The sequence below is a fragment of the Macaca mulatta genome, chromosome 2, assembly GCF_049350105.2.
Source record: "Macaca mulatta isolate MMU2019108-1 chromosome 2, T2T-MMU8v2.0, whole genome shotgun sequence".
Classification (NCBI taxonomy): domain Eukaryota; kingdom Metazoa; phylum Chordata; class Mammalia; order Primates; family Cercopithecidae; genus Macaca; species Macaca mulatta.
In genome coordinates, this window is record NC_133407.1 from 149,252,204 (window position 1) to 149,268,886 (window position 16,683).

Consider the following 16,683-nt stretch of genomic DNA (forward strand, 5'->3'; position numbering starts at 1 on the left):
CCTCCAGGAGCTCACAGTCTAGCTGGGGTCAAGGAGAGCAGATAGGCACACAGATCTACAGCAATGCAAGACAAAATCAACCAAAAGATGTGGCGGGCCGGAGGGGACACAGCCAGGCAAAAGTAGGAGGTGTCCCAGTATGATGGCGGTGGGCGGCCGGGCCAAAGCTCAGCGCCCACTAAGGGAGAAGGTGCCTGAGCGGAGAGTGACAGAGCGGAGTCTTTGCTTGGTGTTCAATAGGGAGCCACTGAGAGTATTTTTGGGTGGAGGCGGAGGAAGGAAGAGAATATCTTCTGAGCATTCATGATGTGTCAAGTTCCATCTGAGCCACTTTTCGCTCAGCTGCCATAGTCTGTGAAGTGGTCAGCCTCACCCCATTTCACAGATAGGGCAGCAGCTCAGGGAGTCACCTCTGTATTCAGCCCAGGAAGGCAGAGCTGGGATGGAAGCTGGTCTGTGGCTCCAATCTTGTGCTCTTTCCACCTTGGGGACGAAGTTGGTGGGAGAGCTGCCTGGAGCAGCCCTGAGGAGCGAGAGCGGGGTCGGAGAGCGGTGGGGAGCTACCAGCCATCCCATGGGTAGGAGGAAAAGGGAGCCCAGGCTTAGGGAACACTGTAGTTTCCGTGGATGGGACTGTCTGTCCCATCCTGCCCAAGCTTCTGTCCCTGTCCTAGTCCTGTGGAGGGGATATTCCTTGGTCTCTGACCTGGCAGCAGAGAATGGCCAGGACCTTCCCAGCTGCAGGCTCAAAGCCCATCCTGGCCTTGGGCCTGTCCTGAACAGCAGGACCAGCCCTGAGCTGGTCCAGATGGTGGCAGTCTTGGAGCCAAAGCCCTCTGTGGTGGCTCGTGGGATATGCTGAGCTGTAGGTAGCAGAACTGGGAAGCCTCCTTTTGCAAAATGGGGTTTCTGAGCCCAGAAAGGGTGAATGACTGAAGTTAGAGAGGATGTAGGACAGTAGGCACTGGACCTAGGGTTCCTTGATCTCCTGGGTGTGACCTTCCAGGCCTGTTTCTGGACAGGGAGAGGGGAGAGGTCATCTCCTCTAAAAGGGTTCCTTCAGTGGGGAGAGGCTGTGAAGAAGGGATAGAGGCCATTTCTGGGGGATACTATCTGTCTCCAGGCACAAGCACCAAACAAAGCCAATATGATTCCCAGCCCAGACACAGTTCTTCCATTATTATTGTTATTAATGCAGTTAATAACACACGCTCACAGAGCACGAGGCAGTAGGCAAAGTGTCCTCCTCACAACAGCCCTGTGAGGTAGGTTTTGGCGCAAGTTCAATCCCCAGCCCCTCTGCCCACCACTTTGTGGCTCAGAGAGCTTGAGTGATGGCCCAGGGTCACACAGCTGTGAGTGGTGGAGCCGGGACTTGAACCCGTGCTCTATCCACTACACCCCGCTGCCTCTCATGGAGAAGAGGCAGGGTAGTGTAATGGAGAGAGTGCGGGCCGAGTAGCATACTGGGCCTTCTGCAGTCACGGTGTCGTCCTAGGCTCCCTGGAGGCGGTGGCAGTGTTGGTAGGTCCGGCTCTCCCATGCCTGGCCTTCTGCTTGGTGGGGTGGGCAGCAGGCACTGGGATGTGGGCAGAGGGTTTACCGATGTCCTGCATGACCTCATGCTGTTAGTGCTCTGGCTGGCAGGGGTAAGGGGGGAGGGTATGTCGGGGTCTTGCAGGGGTTGAGCCATTGGGCCTGCTGGAGCCAGGCCTTGCTGTGTTTTGAAGACAGCCCCGCCATCCTGGCCCCCTGGCTCTAGCCCCTTTCACTGCCACATTGATGGCGTCTAGTCTAGTACTGCATTTCCCAGTGGAAGTTACTACAAGATGCTTCAAAAAGGCCACCCTAGTGGGAAATAAAGTCCATTCAGTCTTTGGAGGCAGGCTTCTGCATAGGGGCTACAGGAAGAGCCCAGAACTGGGGTCTGGCTCCCGCCCTGCCCCTGACCTCTGTGGGGCCTTACACTTCTGATCTGGGCCTCAGTTTCCCCAGCTGCAAATTGGGATAGGACCAGGGTCCTCTAGGGATCATCGAATCCCCTGAAATGGTGCAAGATCAGGTGTTTGGGCATATGGGATCACTGCTTTAGTGGAACTCTCATGGAAGTTCATGACCTGGGAGGGTTTAAAAAACACTGGCTTTCCAGGAAGACAATGAAAAGATGAGGCGCTGCTCCATGTGAAAGGAGACCAAAGAGGCAGGATATCCAAGTGGCACATAGGGCCCCACAAGGATCCTGGCCTGGAGAATGCTGCAGGCACAATTGGCAGAATGTGAATATGGATGGCACAGCAGGTAACAGTACTGCATCAATGTCAAGTTTCCTGAATTGATGGCTTGTTGTGGTTATGCATGAGAATACCCTTGCTCTTGGGAGATACACCTGCAGTGTCTAGTGGGAGAAGGCCATCACATCTGCATGATGAGGGGGAGAGTGAGATTTGTCAGACAGCAAAGAGGGCAAAAGGTTAGCAACAGCCAAATCAGAGTGAAGGGCATGCCCGTATTCTTTGTACCATCCTTGCAACTTTTCTGAAAGTTTGAAATTATCTTAAAACACAAAGCTAAAAAATAGGCCTAGGTCAGAATTTGCACTCTAGGTCCCACCCATATGTGGCTTGACCCATAGGGACTTTAAAAAATGGGAATTTCTTGCTAATACTTAAACATCGAGAGCTTGTACAGGGAAATCTGGATTTCTGGCTCCTCTTGCAGAGCGAGCACTGAGGTCAGATTGAGCTGGCACTTCTGCAGGCAGCAACGGGAAGCAGCTGCGGTCTGGGTTTGGCACCTGTGCTCTCCCTACCTGGCCCTGGCCCTGCAGACATACGAGTTTGCAATTTCTGAACATTTTTACTCTGTGCCATCTGAAGATACACCAGACACAGGCTTGTGTCTGCCTGTCTGTCCTTGGCAGACAGTAAGTAAGGTAGGGGGAAACCTGCCTAGTTTTGGTGATTTCCTAGGTGCCCTGAGTGTTGAGGTCATTTGAGTCTTTCTGAAGGCTGGTCTGCCCTCATTTGTCAGATGGGGAAACTGAGGTTCTGAGGGGCAGAGGCCACAGTGGGAGCAGTTGGAGGGCTGGAATCTGGGTGTTCTGCCTCCAAATGCCACGTTCCTTCTACACCATACAGCACCTCACACCTGCAGGGTTTGTTTGCAAAGGACAGCCACATGTGTGCATGCCTGGGGTCCCCACAACAGCCCTGTGGGGTAGGCAGTGGGGGCCCCACCAGCTCCACCATTGCACTGACAGAGACACAGAGGCTCAGAGAGGTGAAGGGACGTGTCCAGCGTCACGGGCCAAGCATGATTGGACCAACTGACCAGAACTGAGTGCTTTCTGCCCTCTTCTAAGCTGAACCAGTGCATGAGATGACACTATGGCTTTCTCAACCACCATAAGGACCCCACAAGTGTCCCCAGCCTGGTCCCTCTGTGTTGTTCGTCAAGGATCACCAGACTGGAAGGCCCAGCAAGGCCTCCCCGCCCATGTAAAGGGCCCATGGTGGCTGGTTGTGCACAAAAATGAGCATTCATATGGCTGTTATGCAGGGAGTTCACAACACCGGGGAAGAAACTAATGAAGGAACACCCCCTGGGGGAGGCAGGCTACTGCAGGCTGAAGGCAGGGAGGAGTTAGATGATGGAGAGGAAGTGGGTAGCCCAGAGAGGTGGGAAAGGGGAGATATTTGAGATGAAGGATGAGAGGGGGAAATGGATATTTCTGGAGGTTCCAGATTTCAACACAACCTCATGAGCTGGGGCCATAATCAGAAGGGGGAGAAGCTCGTTGGAAGTCCCTGGCTAAGAAGGAGTAGAGTTGGGATTGGAACTCAGTCTGTTTCACCCCCAAGTCCAGGCCCCACCCAAGGAATGGGGAAGGGGACCAACTCATCTTGAGCCTCCCTGTGCAGCACTGTGCTAGTGGATCCACTTACATCATATCATGAATGACATTCTTATCATCCTCCCAGGGAAATGAGCTCAAAGAAGTAAAGCCATGTGCCCGAGGCCACACAGCAAGTTCGCTTGAGAGCTCAGGTCCTGTTCAGCTCAGCCTGACGCTCTGCTCTACCACTCTGCACAGCTTCACCCCACTCACTCTGGAGGACAGAGCCTAAGGTCTGCAGGGCCCAGGGGTGAGCTGGGCACAACCTTCTGAGAGCTTCCAGCTTAGAGCTGCCCAGACCTGTGTGGGCAAGAGGATTGATGCTGAAACACATCCTGGTAGTGTTGTGTTTGTGGCCAAGGACAAGTGCATGTGGCCAAGGACAGCAGAGCCTATAAAAGTGCGACCAGTGAGATCTGATTGGGTGGTGGGATGGTCTATGAATTTTGTTCTTCATTTTATTTGAGATGGTTTGTGCAGTGCAAAACTCAGTCACCATGATGGGGCTGTGTCTGTTTGGGCCAAGCATGAAGTGGAGTGTCACAGGCTAAAGGTGGGTCCCAGGTGCTCAGGGGGTGACTGCCACAGGGCAATGGTGGTCAGGGAAGCCTTCATGGAGGAGGTGGGGCTTGAGCAGATGGGAAAAAGTTAAGTGGGCAAAGAGGAAGAAACAAGACTAGGAAGAGAGGACAGCCTCAGCAGAGGCAGATTGAAGGGAGCAAGACAAGGTGGATCAGCAGTAGAGGCAGAGTGGGAGACAGGGCATGGTGAACGTACTCTCAGGGTTGGGAGGGGCGCTGAATGCAGTACCCACTCAGTGGGTCACTCTCCAACATCCCCACCCGCAGCCTGTCTACATCCTGCTCATAGACAGTCAGTGACGGGGAACTCACTATCTTACAGGCAGCCTCTTTTGTCCTATAATGGTCCCCACTGTTACAGAATTCTCTTTCCAATTATACTGCTTTCTATGGAGCCAGCTATGCCCCTTTCTCAGTTTCTCCCTACGAGTTTGAGCTGAGCCACACTCCCTTGCCCTGCTGACTCTCACGCAATTGGATTTCGGATGCCAGGGCTTCAGGCTCGCCATGGAGCTTCACTTTCTTCCATCTGGTTCATCCTGCATCCTGTGATCATCTTTCTGGATCCTGACAGTTGCTTTCTTTTTGCCACCCTCCTGCACTTGTGGGCTCTGAGAGACTGATGGGAACACTTCGCACACTGCAACAGGACAGAGCTCCAGGGAAGGTCACTAGAAACCATCCACCAGATTACTAGCAACCCAAGAACCAGCAAGAACCCACCGAGATCTCCAGGTTCCCACATGCCCCTCTCCTTCCTGTCCACAAGGACATCCTGGAGACGTTGGCTGACGTCTTCTGATACCCAGAGGCCCCAGGCCTATTCCATCTACCCAGGCTTCCAGCCAGATTCAGACCAAAGCCGCTGGTTCAACTTGGGCTCACAGGGCCTGTAGTGGCTATTTGCAGCCACTCCTTTCTCATCTCAGTGCTCACAGGCCACCATTCCAAAATGACTGGGAATCCTGCCAAGACCAATGCTGACCCCAGCAGCCCAGGCTTCACGGGACTCACTGGGATCCCTGCTGAGACCTGGAATGCCTTCTGTCTGTCCTCAGTCCCCTTGTCCTTCCCCACTAAGGGGTGAGCTCTCTTCCGAGTCTCCAAGGACCTGCAGGCCTCAGCTCTCCTGTAGGATCTCTTGGTCTCCTGGGACTTCTGGTCTCCCTGGAGACATCCCGGCCTCTCCAAGTTTTGAGGCTTGTTGACAGAGTTGGCATACACAGTCAACTGAAATATCATCCTGAAATCTCCTGCTCCCATCCTCTGCCTTCAGCACTGTCTTATTTTTGGCACCTGTGTTCCCTCTGGGCCCTCTTGCCCCTGCTCCTAGACGCAGCCACCCTATGACTCACTCCAGGCTGGATGGTTGGCTTCCCACCCATCTCTGCCCATTGTGTCTTTTCCAGGGTCTCTCTGCACCTGTGCCCTCCTCCTTGGCTGGTTTGTGATGCTGTCAGGCCAGTGATTCTGAACATTCTCTCTCCAGCCTCCTGCCAGCATCCTCCCCTCTTCCCTCTTCTCCAAACTGTCTGAAGTTTCCATCCTCTCAGGCCCATGCCTGCCCCGGGCTTCCACACATCCAGAGGACTTACCTGGCCACTGCCCCCAAGGATGCTCTGTCTGTCAACCACTTCATCCCAGAGGGCAGGACCAGGGCCACAGGGCCGTAACAATTTATTGAACTCTCATGTGGCCCTATGTTCTAAGAGGTCATTTGGGGCATTCTATGGTTTCTCAGTGAGACACTGGGGGCTTTGCACTTGCTGTCTGTCTGCTTAGAATACTTTTCTTCTCATTGTTCTGATTTTAGGTCAAATGCAACCTTTTCAGACAGGCCTTCCTTGACCAACTCAGATTCCTGTGCCTTCCCTGCAGGTCTCTATATCTCACTATGATGGTGGAACATCTTCATCTGACTTACCATTATCTGAAGTTACCTTGCATATTTGCTGGCTTGTTCCTTTACTGGTTCTCTCCTTTACTAAATTCTAAGCTCCAGGACAGCAGGGACCTTGTTTGTTCCCTTAACTAGTGGCACACAGTATGTGCTTAACAATTGTTGGTTAAATAAATGCTGGATAAATAAATGCCCCCACCTCTACTCTTACTCCTACCATCCTGTCCTGTAGACCTGCTTGTATTTCCAGGACATTCCACACTCTTTCAGACCTCTGTGCCTTTGTACGTGGTTCCCTCTGCTAGGAGGGCCGTTTCTCTACGATTGGACTTGGAAAGCTCCTATTCATCCTTTAAAACCCAGCTCAACACTACCTCCTCCAGGGAGCTCTGCTTCTTCCTTGGCTTTCTCACAACACCTTCCTCACACGTCTACTGTAGGATTAGCTGTTGGTAGGCCTGAATCCCCAAGGCCATTTAGGCTGGGGGCTCCCATAGGCAGGGGCTGGGCCTGAATCACTGGTGAATTGGGGGTGGAGATAGTACCAGCACTTGGCCTAAACACCCAGAGTAGCTTTGCAGAGGGTGTTTGCTGAGCACTGCTGGCCAATAAGGCCTTTTGGGTGTCCCTGTGAAAAGGGGTCTCACCTGGCTAGTGTGTCACCCCTGCAGGGTTTCCCCACCTCTTCTCTGCCCCTGAGTGAGCTTGTAAAAATGTAAACATGATCAGCTCACTGCTTAAAACCGTTCCAGAGAATCCTCATCACAATTTCCAAACTGCTGACCATGGCCCATGAGGCCTGACCTCTGGCCTCTCCACTCTATTTCACTGCAGCCTCCAGCCGGTCCTGTCTCTGGGCTTTTGCCCCTGCTGTTTCCTCTGCCTGGTGTGCTCTTCCTCGGATAGTCACAAGGCCAGCTCCTCCTCATCACCCACACTCAGTACACCTTGTGCCCTGTTTGTTTTCTTCACACACTTCTCTGCTCAGGAATTTTCACATCTCCTCCCTGTTCCTCGCTCCGCCACAAGCTCCTCAGGGCTGAGCCTTTCCTGCCTCACTCACTGCTGCAGCCCCAGTGCCGGGCCCAGTGCCTGGCACACAGCCATGGCCAGAACGCTTATCACCTGACTGATTCTGTCTCATCTCTGATGAGAGTGGGTTTCAGTGTTCAGCTTTTTAGTAAACCAAGTCACTAGAAGGCCAATGCCATGAGGGAAGGGATGCTTTGTCTATTTTATTCACTGCAGTCTCCCCAGGGCTCGGGTTGCTGAGTGCACAGTAGGCTCAATGTGTGTTTGTGAGGGAAAAGGAAGGGAGTTCTCACTTGGGGCTGAGCTGGCTGGAGATACCAGAGCCAAGGATCAAAGTCTCTGAGTCCCTTCAGCCTCATGAAGGGGACACATAGGCATCCCCTGTGCATGGCGACGGGAATGGGCCCAACATCAGGCTGAAGCTCACCTGACAGCAGCATGGGGTCCTTGTCCACGGACTTGCGCACCTGGTCAGACTCTCCGGTTAGGGAGCTTTCATCAATCTTGAGGTCATTGCCCTGGATGAAGAGGCCGTCAGCAGGAAGGAGGTCACCTGGCAAGAGGAAGGGCAGGGGAGTCAGCAGGCTCTCAGGTGGCTAGAAGGCTGGAACATTCCCTTAAAGGTGCGATTACCAGGGAAGGTTTGCCATCAGGGATAGAATGCCTAGAGCTCACAGGGTGTAGGAACCAAGATGGTGCCCACAGACGGCCCATGTATAGCTCAAGACTGGAGCTAAGATGCACAGAACAAGGCCTGGAGGGCTGAGGTTGGGGACCTGCAACCCTCGCTCAAGCAGGCATGTACTTTATGAAGTGCTTCTCTTGACCTCACCTGACCTTGGAGTGCAGGTCTCCCAACAATTCATTCTTCTTTAGTCTCAGTTATGGTTTGGGGAAATCTTTTGGAAGGAACCAGTCTGTCTTGGCTGGGTAGAGAAGGCCCCAACAAAGTCACATTGTCAAGGGGAAATCAAGTCCTTTATGGCAGAGTGAGGAGGGGCACTCCAATCTCTACCCTTCTGCCTCAACTTACCTAGGACATATCTGGCTCAAACTCCCTTTGGTGCCAGCCTGCCCATTTTCTCCATGGCAGTAGCACAAGTCCAGAATATTCAGTTATCCACTTATAGGCTTTCTAACATCTCCTCTAGCCCAACAAGCATCCATTAGCAGCCAAATCAGGGATGGGAAACAGATTTCATCTAATAAACCCATTCTGAGCATTAGTGGTTGTTGGAACGCTGTGCTGAGAAGGCTTCTGCGGCTGTATGCAGGCTCTGAGCTGTGACTGATTAGTAATGTCTGCTATGGGTGGAAGTCTGGAGAGTGGTGGCACATGTGCCATGTACTTGTCATTTCTGATTTAAATGGATTCTGGGATTGTACCCCCTCCAGGACGTACCCTTCTACCTCCTAAAGGATCTCAGAAGACATCTTGGTTTGGGTTCAGCCTTCAGGAAGGCACCCCCTTCCTTGAGCCAATCTCTTTGCATCAGCCTGGCCTGTCCCACCTCTGCCTATAATCCAGCTTTAGAACCTGGCTCTGTGGCTGGGACACTTACCATATTTGACCTGGGCTATGTCCCCAACCACGATCTCAGCCACAGGGATCTGGACCACCTGGCCAGCCCGGACCACGGTGAATTTCTGTTCCTGCTCGATGCGGCTCTGCAGGCCCCGGAACTGTTTCTCTTTGCTCCAGTCATTGAAGGCCGTGACCAGGACCACACAGATAACTGAGAGGAGAATGGCAGCCCCCTCGATCCAACCTGCCTCTGCCTCTCCTTCATCCTCTGCCCCACCCTGGGCCGTCGCGCATCCTGAAAGACCAGATAGAAGCAGGCAGGGTGAGGTCAGCCAGGCAGGAGAGGCCTCATGGGCTGGATTTACAGCTCAGCTCTGCCAAGTAACAAGTGTTAAGAATCAGATGATAATTATCCACTGATTCAGTGTGTCTGGGAACCAAACCCTGTGGAAAGTACTTCACACAGATTGTCTCACAGGGAGGGGACTCACACTGCCCATTTCACAGATGTGGAAACTGAGGTTTATCAGAGAGGTCAAGTGACTTGCCCAAGCTATGAAGGGCAAGTAGGAAGCTAGAATGTGAACCCTGGCGGTCTGGCTTCAGAGCCCACCATCTTAGCCCCTTCAGTTTTCTGCCTTTGTTCTAGCTGTGAGATCTTGGGCAAATGACTCCCTTTCTGAAACTCGTTTTCTCATCTGGGTAAAATGGGAAGAATATTCTTTATCTCGGGAACCTATTGTGAGAGTTGAAATTCAATGTGGTAAAGTTCACGGACTCTACAGCACAGACAAGGCACAGAGGAGAGAAAAGATAATTTAACTGATGAGAAAAGACAAGGAATTTTCTCTAATTCATGAGAAAAGAGAGGAAGCGAGGCATTTTTTTTCCCAGAACAAAGGCAGCCAATACTCCATGTGCTTGAGGGTCTGAGAAGGCAGTTTTGCCAAAGTCCTCTTCTGTTGGAGTCTCATTACATTGCCTAGGCAGGTTGGGAAGATGAGCTGGTTCTAATCCTGCTGCTGCCTCTGCATGATTTTGGGTAAGTCATTGCCCTTCCCCAGCTTCAGTGGCCTCATCTGCAAAATAGGGATCACTGAGACCACCTTCTGGGGCTCAGGGAGAGGAAGGGGGAAACTCCTCGCCAGAGCTCAGCGCACAGGAGGTTCTCTAACTCAGTTCTTGTCAGATGTCAGCTGAGGAGTGAGCCGCCCTCCACAGTGAGGACACTGATGCTTGAGCTGCAGGCCACCTGTCTGACCTACAGTGACCCTGCATCCCACACCCTTGCACCACTGAGCCTCCCAGTCTAGGCCCCCAAAACTCTCGAGGTCTGCCTGGCCCATGGGGTAAAGAGAAAAAGAAGAACCTAAGCACATCAGATCTGAAGGCATCAGACCCAAAGGCAGGTCCTACCCATGCAGTGCTGGGCCTACGGCCCTTCCATGCCCCTTTCCCATCCCCACAAGGATCCTGAAAGCAAGAGGTGGAGGCCCAGGAGGTGAGGTGCCACAGTCAGGACACACCCAGCCTTCATTTCCCCTGGGACCTGGGGAGCGGCCATTTCCATGGAAAGGAATCTCCAGCAGCATCTGACCATCCTTCCTGGAAAACTCAGAGCAGTTCCCCTCCACAGGGGCCAGGTGGGGCACTGGATACCCTGCAAGGCCTGCTGTGCACCCAGCATTCACTTTAACCCCTAAGGGGGCTGTTCAGAGAGAAGCAGAGACTTACCTGCGGTCACACAGCAGATAATGGGAATTTATCCAGGTCTGGAATCTGACACCAGACCTGGCCTGTTCACTCTCCCCGAGCCCAGCAGTCCCCTCTGCCATGTGTTTGCCAAAGATTCATGGCTGAGCATCTGGAAATCCAGTCTGTCTCAAGGAACAGAGAACAGAAGCTTCAAGAGACCCCGATGGAAGCTTCTGGAAAGCCAAGGGTCAGAAGCAACATGACAAGAAGGCCAAGTGACACTCAAGGAATGTTTATGGGCTTTTGGCTCCTGGAAGGGTGGGGCCCAAGTCTGGGGAGATACGGAATCACTGCGGCCCAGCTGCATGTGCCACTGGAAAATTCCAGGTCTTGCACTGAACCAGCCGTTCCCTTCGGGCCAGGAAACAACGCCATCATGTGGGGTTCCCAAGTCACCTTTCTCCCCCATTGGGAGTTTCAGACTTTTCCAGTAATTTAAAACTGTTCAGCAGGACCAGGCTTGGAGTAATGGTAATCATACTTGTGCTAACGGTAACCACGTTTGAATCCCAGCTGCGCTAACTGCTGGGTGCCCATGAACTTGCTATGTAACCACTGTGCCTGCCTTGTTTTGGTTTTCCTCATCTGCAAAATGGCAGGTGCTCTCTCATAAGGTGGTTGAGAGGCTTAAGAGAGAGCCTTCAGGTAAAATACCCACTGCAGTGAGCACACAGTAAATGCTCAGTTAAAGCTGGTGCTTCTTATTTTCCAGTGTGTGGGTGAGCATTACTGCATTCAAGTTCCACAGCCCGGCTTTATGAAGCCCTGAGGCCCACATTACAGAAGGGGCTCCTGCTAGATTTGAGTGACATATGATGATGGGAGGAGAGGAAATGGTGAATGGTGCCTCCTGTACCACCATGAATGACACCAATAGAGACTCCAAAGACTGGGAAACATAGGTGAACTTTGCTAAACAGAAATCCAGTATATGGAAATGCATTATCTTGGGGCTTAGGGGCAGGGAGGGGGAAGGAGTGGGATTACAGAGCCCCATGCTGCATTTTACAAGACCTTTGTTATCCCCTGCCCCTTGCTATGTGCTCTGGAAATGGGAAGGCTGTTATTTCCCCTGCTGTGTGCCTCCTCAATGAGGCCCCCATTAGAGCAGCTACAGGAGCATTTGGACACTTAGAGCAATGACAAACCTTCGGGTTCTGGAATCAGAAAGACCTAGTTCAAGTCCAGCCTCTGCTGTGTGACTTCAGGTAAGTGACTTGGCCTCTTTGAGCTTCAGGTTAGACAGCTGTGAAGTGGGATAACCCCAGGGATTTGTGAGCTAAGGGCCTGGCACATGATAGATACGTGGTAAAAGTTGGTCCTCTCCCCTTTTCATTAGCTTTTTTCCCTGGACTGGCCTCTGAAAGCCAAGGGCACAGTGACTGAGTGGGATTTGCCCCATTCCAACTCCCAGCCCTACCTGCTGCCCTTGCTGACTCAACACCAAGGAACCCTCTGGGCCTCGGAGGGTACTCACTCTGCCAGCAAAAGCCGATTAGCTTTTATCTCCAGAGAACTGTCTGATGGTCACACGGTGCCCAGGGATGGCTAGAAAGTGGGAGTGCAGATGACTGGGGCAGGGATTTGGCCACCTGGAAGCTGTCTGACCCTAGGAACAACGCCTGCTGCCCCTGGAGCAATTAGGGAGAAGAGAATAGGAAGGGGAGGGAAGAGGGGAGAGGGTGGGTCCCGCTGAGGTCTCCTCTGGAGCTCCCTTGGACTGGGGCAGGGACAGGATCTGGAGACTGTGGCCATAGGGTCCAGGCAACTGCAACTGCTCTCCCTGGACCTGGGGCTGTAGAGGGTGTGGCCTCTCCCTGTCTGTGTAAGCTTGGGGAACCCACTTGGCCTCTTTGGGCCTGTCTGCATGTTCACCAGTACAATGGGGAATCTGCCTCCCAGATGGCTACCAGGGCCTGGTATCCAACAAAGATCCTCAAAACTAGTTGAGCCATAAACATTTTCTAAACACCTACTATGTGCCTGTCACTCTGCTGGCACTCTGACACTAGGGGAGCTGTCACCAGCAGGGGGTTGGGGGCACTGAGTGTGCCAATCCTAGCCCTGCCATGAACATGCTGTGTGACCTAGGACAAGTGCCTAGAGGTCTCTGAGCCAGGTAATTCTTCATGTACAAAATGATGTTGGTAGAGGACTAACAGGCTGCAGAGTGCTACAGCACCCACAGCCCTGCCCCAACTGCTTTCTGAGTGATAAGTATGAGATAAGACCTTCCCAAGGTTACACACCAGGAAGTGATAGAGCCAGGACTCAAACGAGGGTTCCTGGCTTTAAGTTAGGGGATGCTTTTATACCTCTTCACTCCTGCTCATCAGGGGGCATCTGGCCCAGCCTGGCCCAGCTTGGCCCAATGGTTTTAGGGAAAAGGATGAGATGACATGTGGGGCAGAGCCCCAGGAGTTAGGCATTAGGTAAAACTAGACAGTGTGTACAGATAGCAACAGTGTCACCGCTGGACAAGGGCCCTGTGGTCACTCAGCAAACACAGTCATGCGCTGTGTGAGGCTGTCTCTGTTACTGACCGACTGCATTTACCGCAGTGGTCTCATAATATTATAATACTGTATTTTCACTGTACCTTCTCCGTGTTTAGATACATAGATACTCACCATTGTGTTACAACTACCTACAGGATTCAGTCTGGTCACACGCTGTGCAGGTGCGTAGCCTAGGAGCAACGGGCTGCACCATACAGCTCAGGTGTGTAGTGGGCTGTGCCATCTAGGTATAGGTAAGCACATTCTACAATGTTGGTACGACGATGAAATTGCCTTAGAACATGACATGTCCCTGTTGTTAAGCGACACATGACTGTATCTACTAACCACCTACAATGGGCCAGGCACAGCGAGAAACTCATACACTCATTGCATGTGTGACTCTAATTCCACCCATCAACATTGCCAGTGACCAGCCCTGTCTGACAGAGGGAGAAGGTAAGGCCTGGGCAGGGGCAGTCACTGGCTGGGAGCTGCTGCACCTGGATTTGAACCCACATCCCACTGGGTCCCAAGGCCCTGCTTTGTCATCTGCTAAGAGCAGGCCTCCCTCTCGGAAAGATGTGTCTTCTGGTGGGGGCGGTCAGCCCTGTAGTGCTGCCACCATGCTGTATTCCTTGCCTGCCCCCAGACCTGGTCCTGGAATGAGTCCAGTTGTGGGTTTTTCATCCCTGGCTCTTGAGTTTGTCCCCAGTGCGGGAAGCCTGAGGCCTGACTTGGGGGCCCAGGCCACAACTCTGGGTGAGTCCCCACCCTCCGCTCTTGGAGCTCCAGTTCCCTCACCTGCCAGATCGGGTGGGGGTGGGGATGCCGTGTACCTGGCTAGCATCAGAGCTCAGGGCTGAGGATGTCCATTCCAAGGCATTTAAGATAATGGCAAGTGAGAAATAAAACTGAATGAGTTCAAACAACGTGAGCACTGGGGATTTGGTGAGGCCGGTGGTGGAATGTTGCCCATCTTTCCTATGGGTGCCAGGTTATAAATAAGCCCCTCCCTGCCTTCCTTCTTCCTTTCCTTTTCCTTCTTCCCCCTAGCCTGCGCTCCCTCCTTCCTTCCTTCTGCTGACAGGGCCGGTGTTGCTCCTTCTGTAGAACTTCCTGAGTCTGTTCTGTGCACAGGGCTGCCTGCCCTCTCAGAAGCAAGGCTCTCTGCCTGGCTCAGGCTCTAACTTCTGGATCTTTAGACCTGGGGCGGACACGGGCAGTGGGCCTCTGAGGACTCAACATGACAGGGGCTGGAGGCAAGAGTGACAGGTGCTGGGGCTTTGGAACCTGTGACTCTAATACGCTCACACTGTCCACCCCCGCATTGCTGTAGAGGATACTAGAATTGTGGGGTGTTGAAAAGAACGTGGTCACTTTTCCAGAAACCAGGAGCGATCGGCCACATGGGGACACCTGCTTCCTGAAGTTGGCTCAGGGCTCCATGCTAAGTGCTTTGCATTATTTCCTTCAATCATCACAAGAGCTCCACAAGGCAAGTACTATCATTCACCCCATTTTATGGATGAAGACACTGAGGCTGAGCACATGGAGGGCCGGCCTGGGACCAGGGCCAGACAGGCAGATCCAGGCCCTGTGCCTAGGCTCTGATCGCTGGACTCTGGTGCCTTCCAAGATGTGGTAGCTGGTGTCAAAAAGAAATTGGGTGCATTTCATGATTTCAAACAAAACTCAGTAGCACCACAGCAATGACACAATTTCAACACTGGCTGCTCAGGGAGGGCCCTGTTGGGGATCTTTGGCCGAAAGTTCCTGGTCTGTGAAATGGGTGTGAGGGTTCACTGAGAACCTGGACATAAAGTGCCATGTGTACTGGGTGCTCAGTCACAGCTGGACCCCAGTCTCTGGAAGGCTGTGTGCAGGGAGAAGGGAGCCAAGAAGGCCACATAACTGTCCCTGTCAACTTCCCTGGTGAAACTGATGTCTCCTCAGGGCTTTTTGTTTGTTAGTTTGTTTTTGCACTTGGTGGCTGGGGATTGGTGGAGCCCAAGCCTGACTTGGGGCACAGGAGTCCTGGAAACATGGAAGGCCCAGAGCTCAGATCTCAGGCCAGGGCATGGGCTTTGGGAGAAGGAGTCAGGATGGTCACAAAGCCCAAGAACTTTTGATCCCAGTGAAGCTGGATTGTGTGCAGCTGCCTTGGACGAGGGCGTGGCCTGAGCTAGTGCCCCGGCCAGAGGCAGGGAAGAGCCGTGGAATGAGCCACAGACCGACTCAGGTTGAAAATCCTGCCCTATGGCCTAAGGTAGTTTTGTGACGGCAGGCAAGTCCTTCCCCTCTCTGGGCCTTGGTTTCCGAATCTCTAAGACGGAAGATTGCACTCACCTGTTTGGGGGGTTAGAAGCTCCTCCTGGCACACATGAGGAGCTCAGTCCATGTTACCCTTCCACCCCCTCCACCACCTGCTATCTGAGTTCTAATCTTGTGCTGAATTGGGTTGCATGAGGCCATGTATCTGGGCTGATTCAGTCCTGTCCTTCTCTGAGGAAACGCAGCTGAGGGACAGGACCGAGAAGCCAGAATGCTTTGGTCTGAGTCATGGTTCTGCTACTTTCTAGCTGTGTGCCCTTAGCAAGCAATTTGCTATCTCAGGGCCTTGGTTTTGGGGGTTGTTGTGAGGATTGATAATTAAATGGACTTCTATCATAATAGCTCCCAACTAGTGGTAGCTATAAAAATAGTAAGAAGTATTATCATTACGCATTTGTGTTACACTCTTAGCTTTGTTCAAGGCTTATTCAAGTCGTCATGTACTATCTTCTTTCATATTTGGTGTAAAACTTCTGTAAAGAAGGCTGCCCACTGTGCATTTCCTGTAATGTGCTATGTGAAAGTTCCTCCCAGAATTCTTGTAAAGAGAAATGTCATCTTCCTAAATAGTTTTCCTTCTTGTTGATAATTTGAGCTATACAAATCTACCTTTTAGTTTTTAATTTTTTCATTTAAAAATTTTTGTTTTATTATTATTATTTTTAAAATTCGGTACTTTCTAGTATATTCACAGCAAATCACCCTAATTCCCTTTCTGTCTTGGCTGCCAGGAACCTCAAGTCAGATTTAAATCTCAATCATGGCAGCAATTATAGCCGGTTTCTTTGCTTCCATTCCTTTTCTGTCTGGCTTTCTATTTGACTGCATGCTGTGAGATGTATCTCTCTTGTGTCTTTAAACCCTCTATGGAAAGAAGTCATGAAAGAAAACAAATCAACTTACTATGTGTAAAATTGAGATAGTTGGCCTAATAGACTTGGTTATCCAGTTTCTTGGGCAACTTTGGCTTGGGAGGGGGCAGGGCAACAAATATTCAAGGGACCTCAGAGGCCATCTTCTTATTTAGGGAAAATGAGGCCCATAATGTTATTTCTTATGTGCTATTAACTTTTAATTTGCTTGTCTGAAGCTGTAGTAGGGTTATCTACTTATGCAGCACATTCATTAGGAAATGTTGAATCATAATGAATCACAAAAAAGTA

The 16,683-nt window shown here is 51.9% G+C and overlaps 1 protein-coding gene, 1 long non-coding RNA gene and 1 other non-coding gene across 13 annotated transcripts in view; 1 reads left to right on the forward strand and 2 right to left on the reverse strand.

The window, feature by feature from the left end:
* Positions 1-16,683, reverse strand: part of ATP2B2 (ATPase plasma membrane Ca2+ transporting 2) — a 188,284-nt gene that overhangs the window by 70,914 nt on the left and 100,687 nt on the right. For all 11 annotated transcript variants that reach the window (XM_015130243.3, XM_028844451.2, XM_028844452.2 and 8 more), the window contains exons 4-5: positions 8,971-9,228; positions 7,836-7,961 (exon numbers count right to left, since the gene is read on the reverse strand). In XM_015130243.3, coding sequence (XP_014985729.1) covers positions 7,836-7,961; positions 8,971-9,228 — 384 coding nt within the window. The remainder of the gene's footprint in view (positions 1-7,835; positions 7,962-8,970; positions 9,229-16,683) is intronic.
* Positions 1-16,683, forward strand: part of LOC144339277 (uncharacterized) — a 30,462-nt gene that overhangs the window by 11,640 nt on the left and 2,139 nt on the right. The window lies entirely within an intron of this gene.
* On the reverse strand, positions 1,380-1,453 carry MIR885 (microRNA mir-885). The gene has a single exon (NR_032695.1). It is a non-coding gene; the product is annotated as a microRNA mir-885 (primary transcript).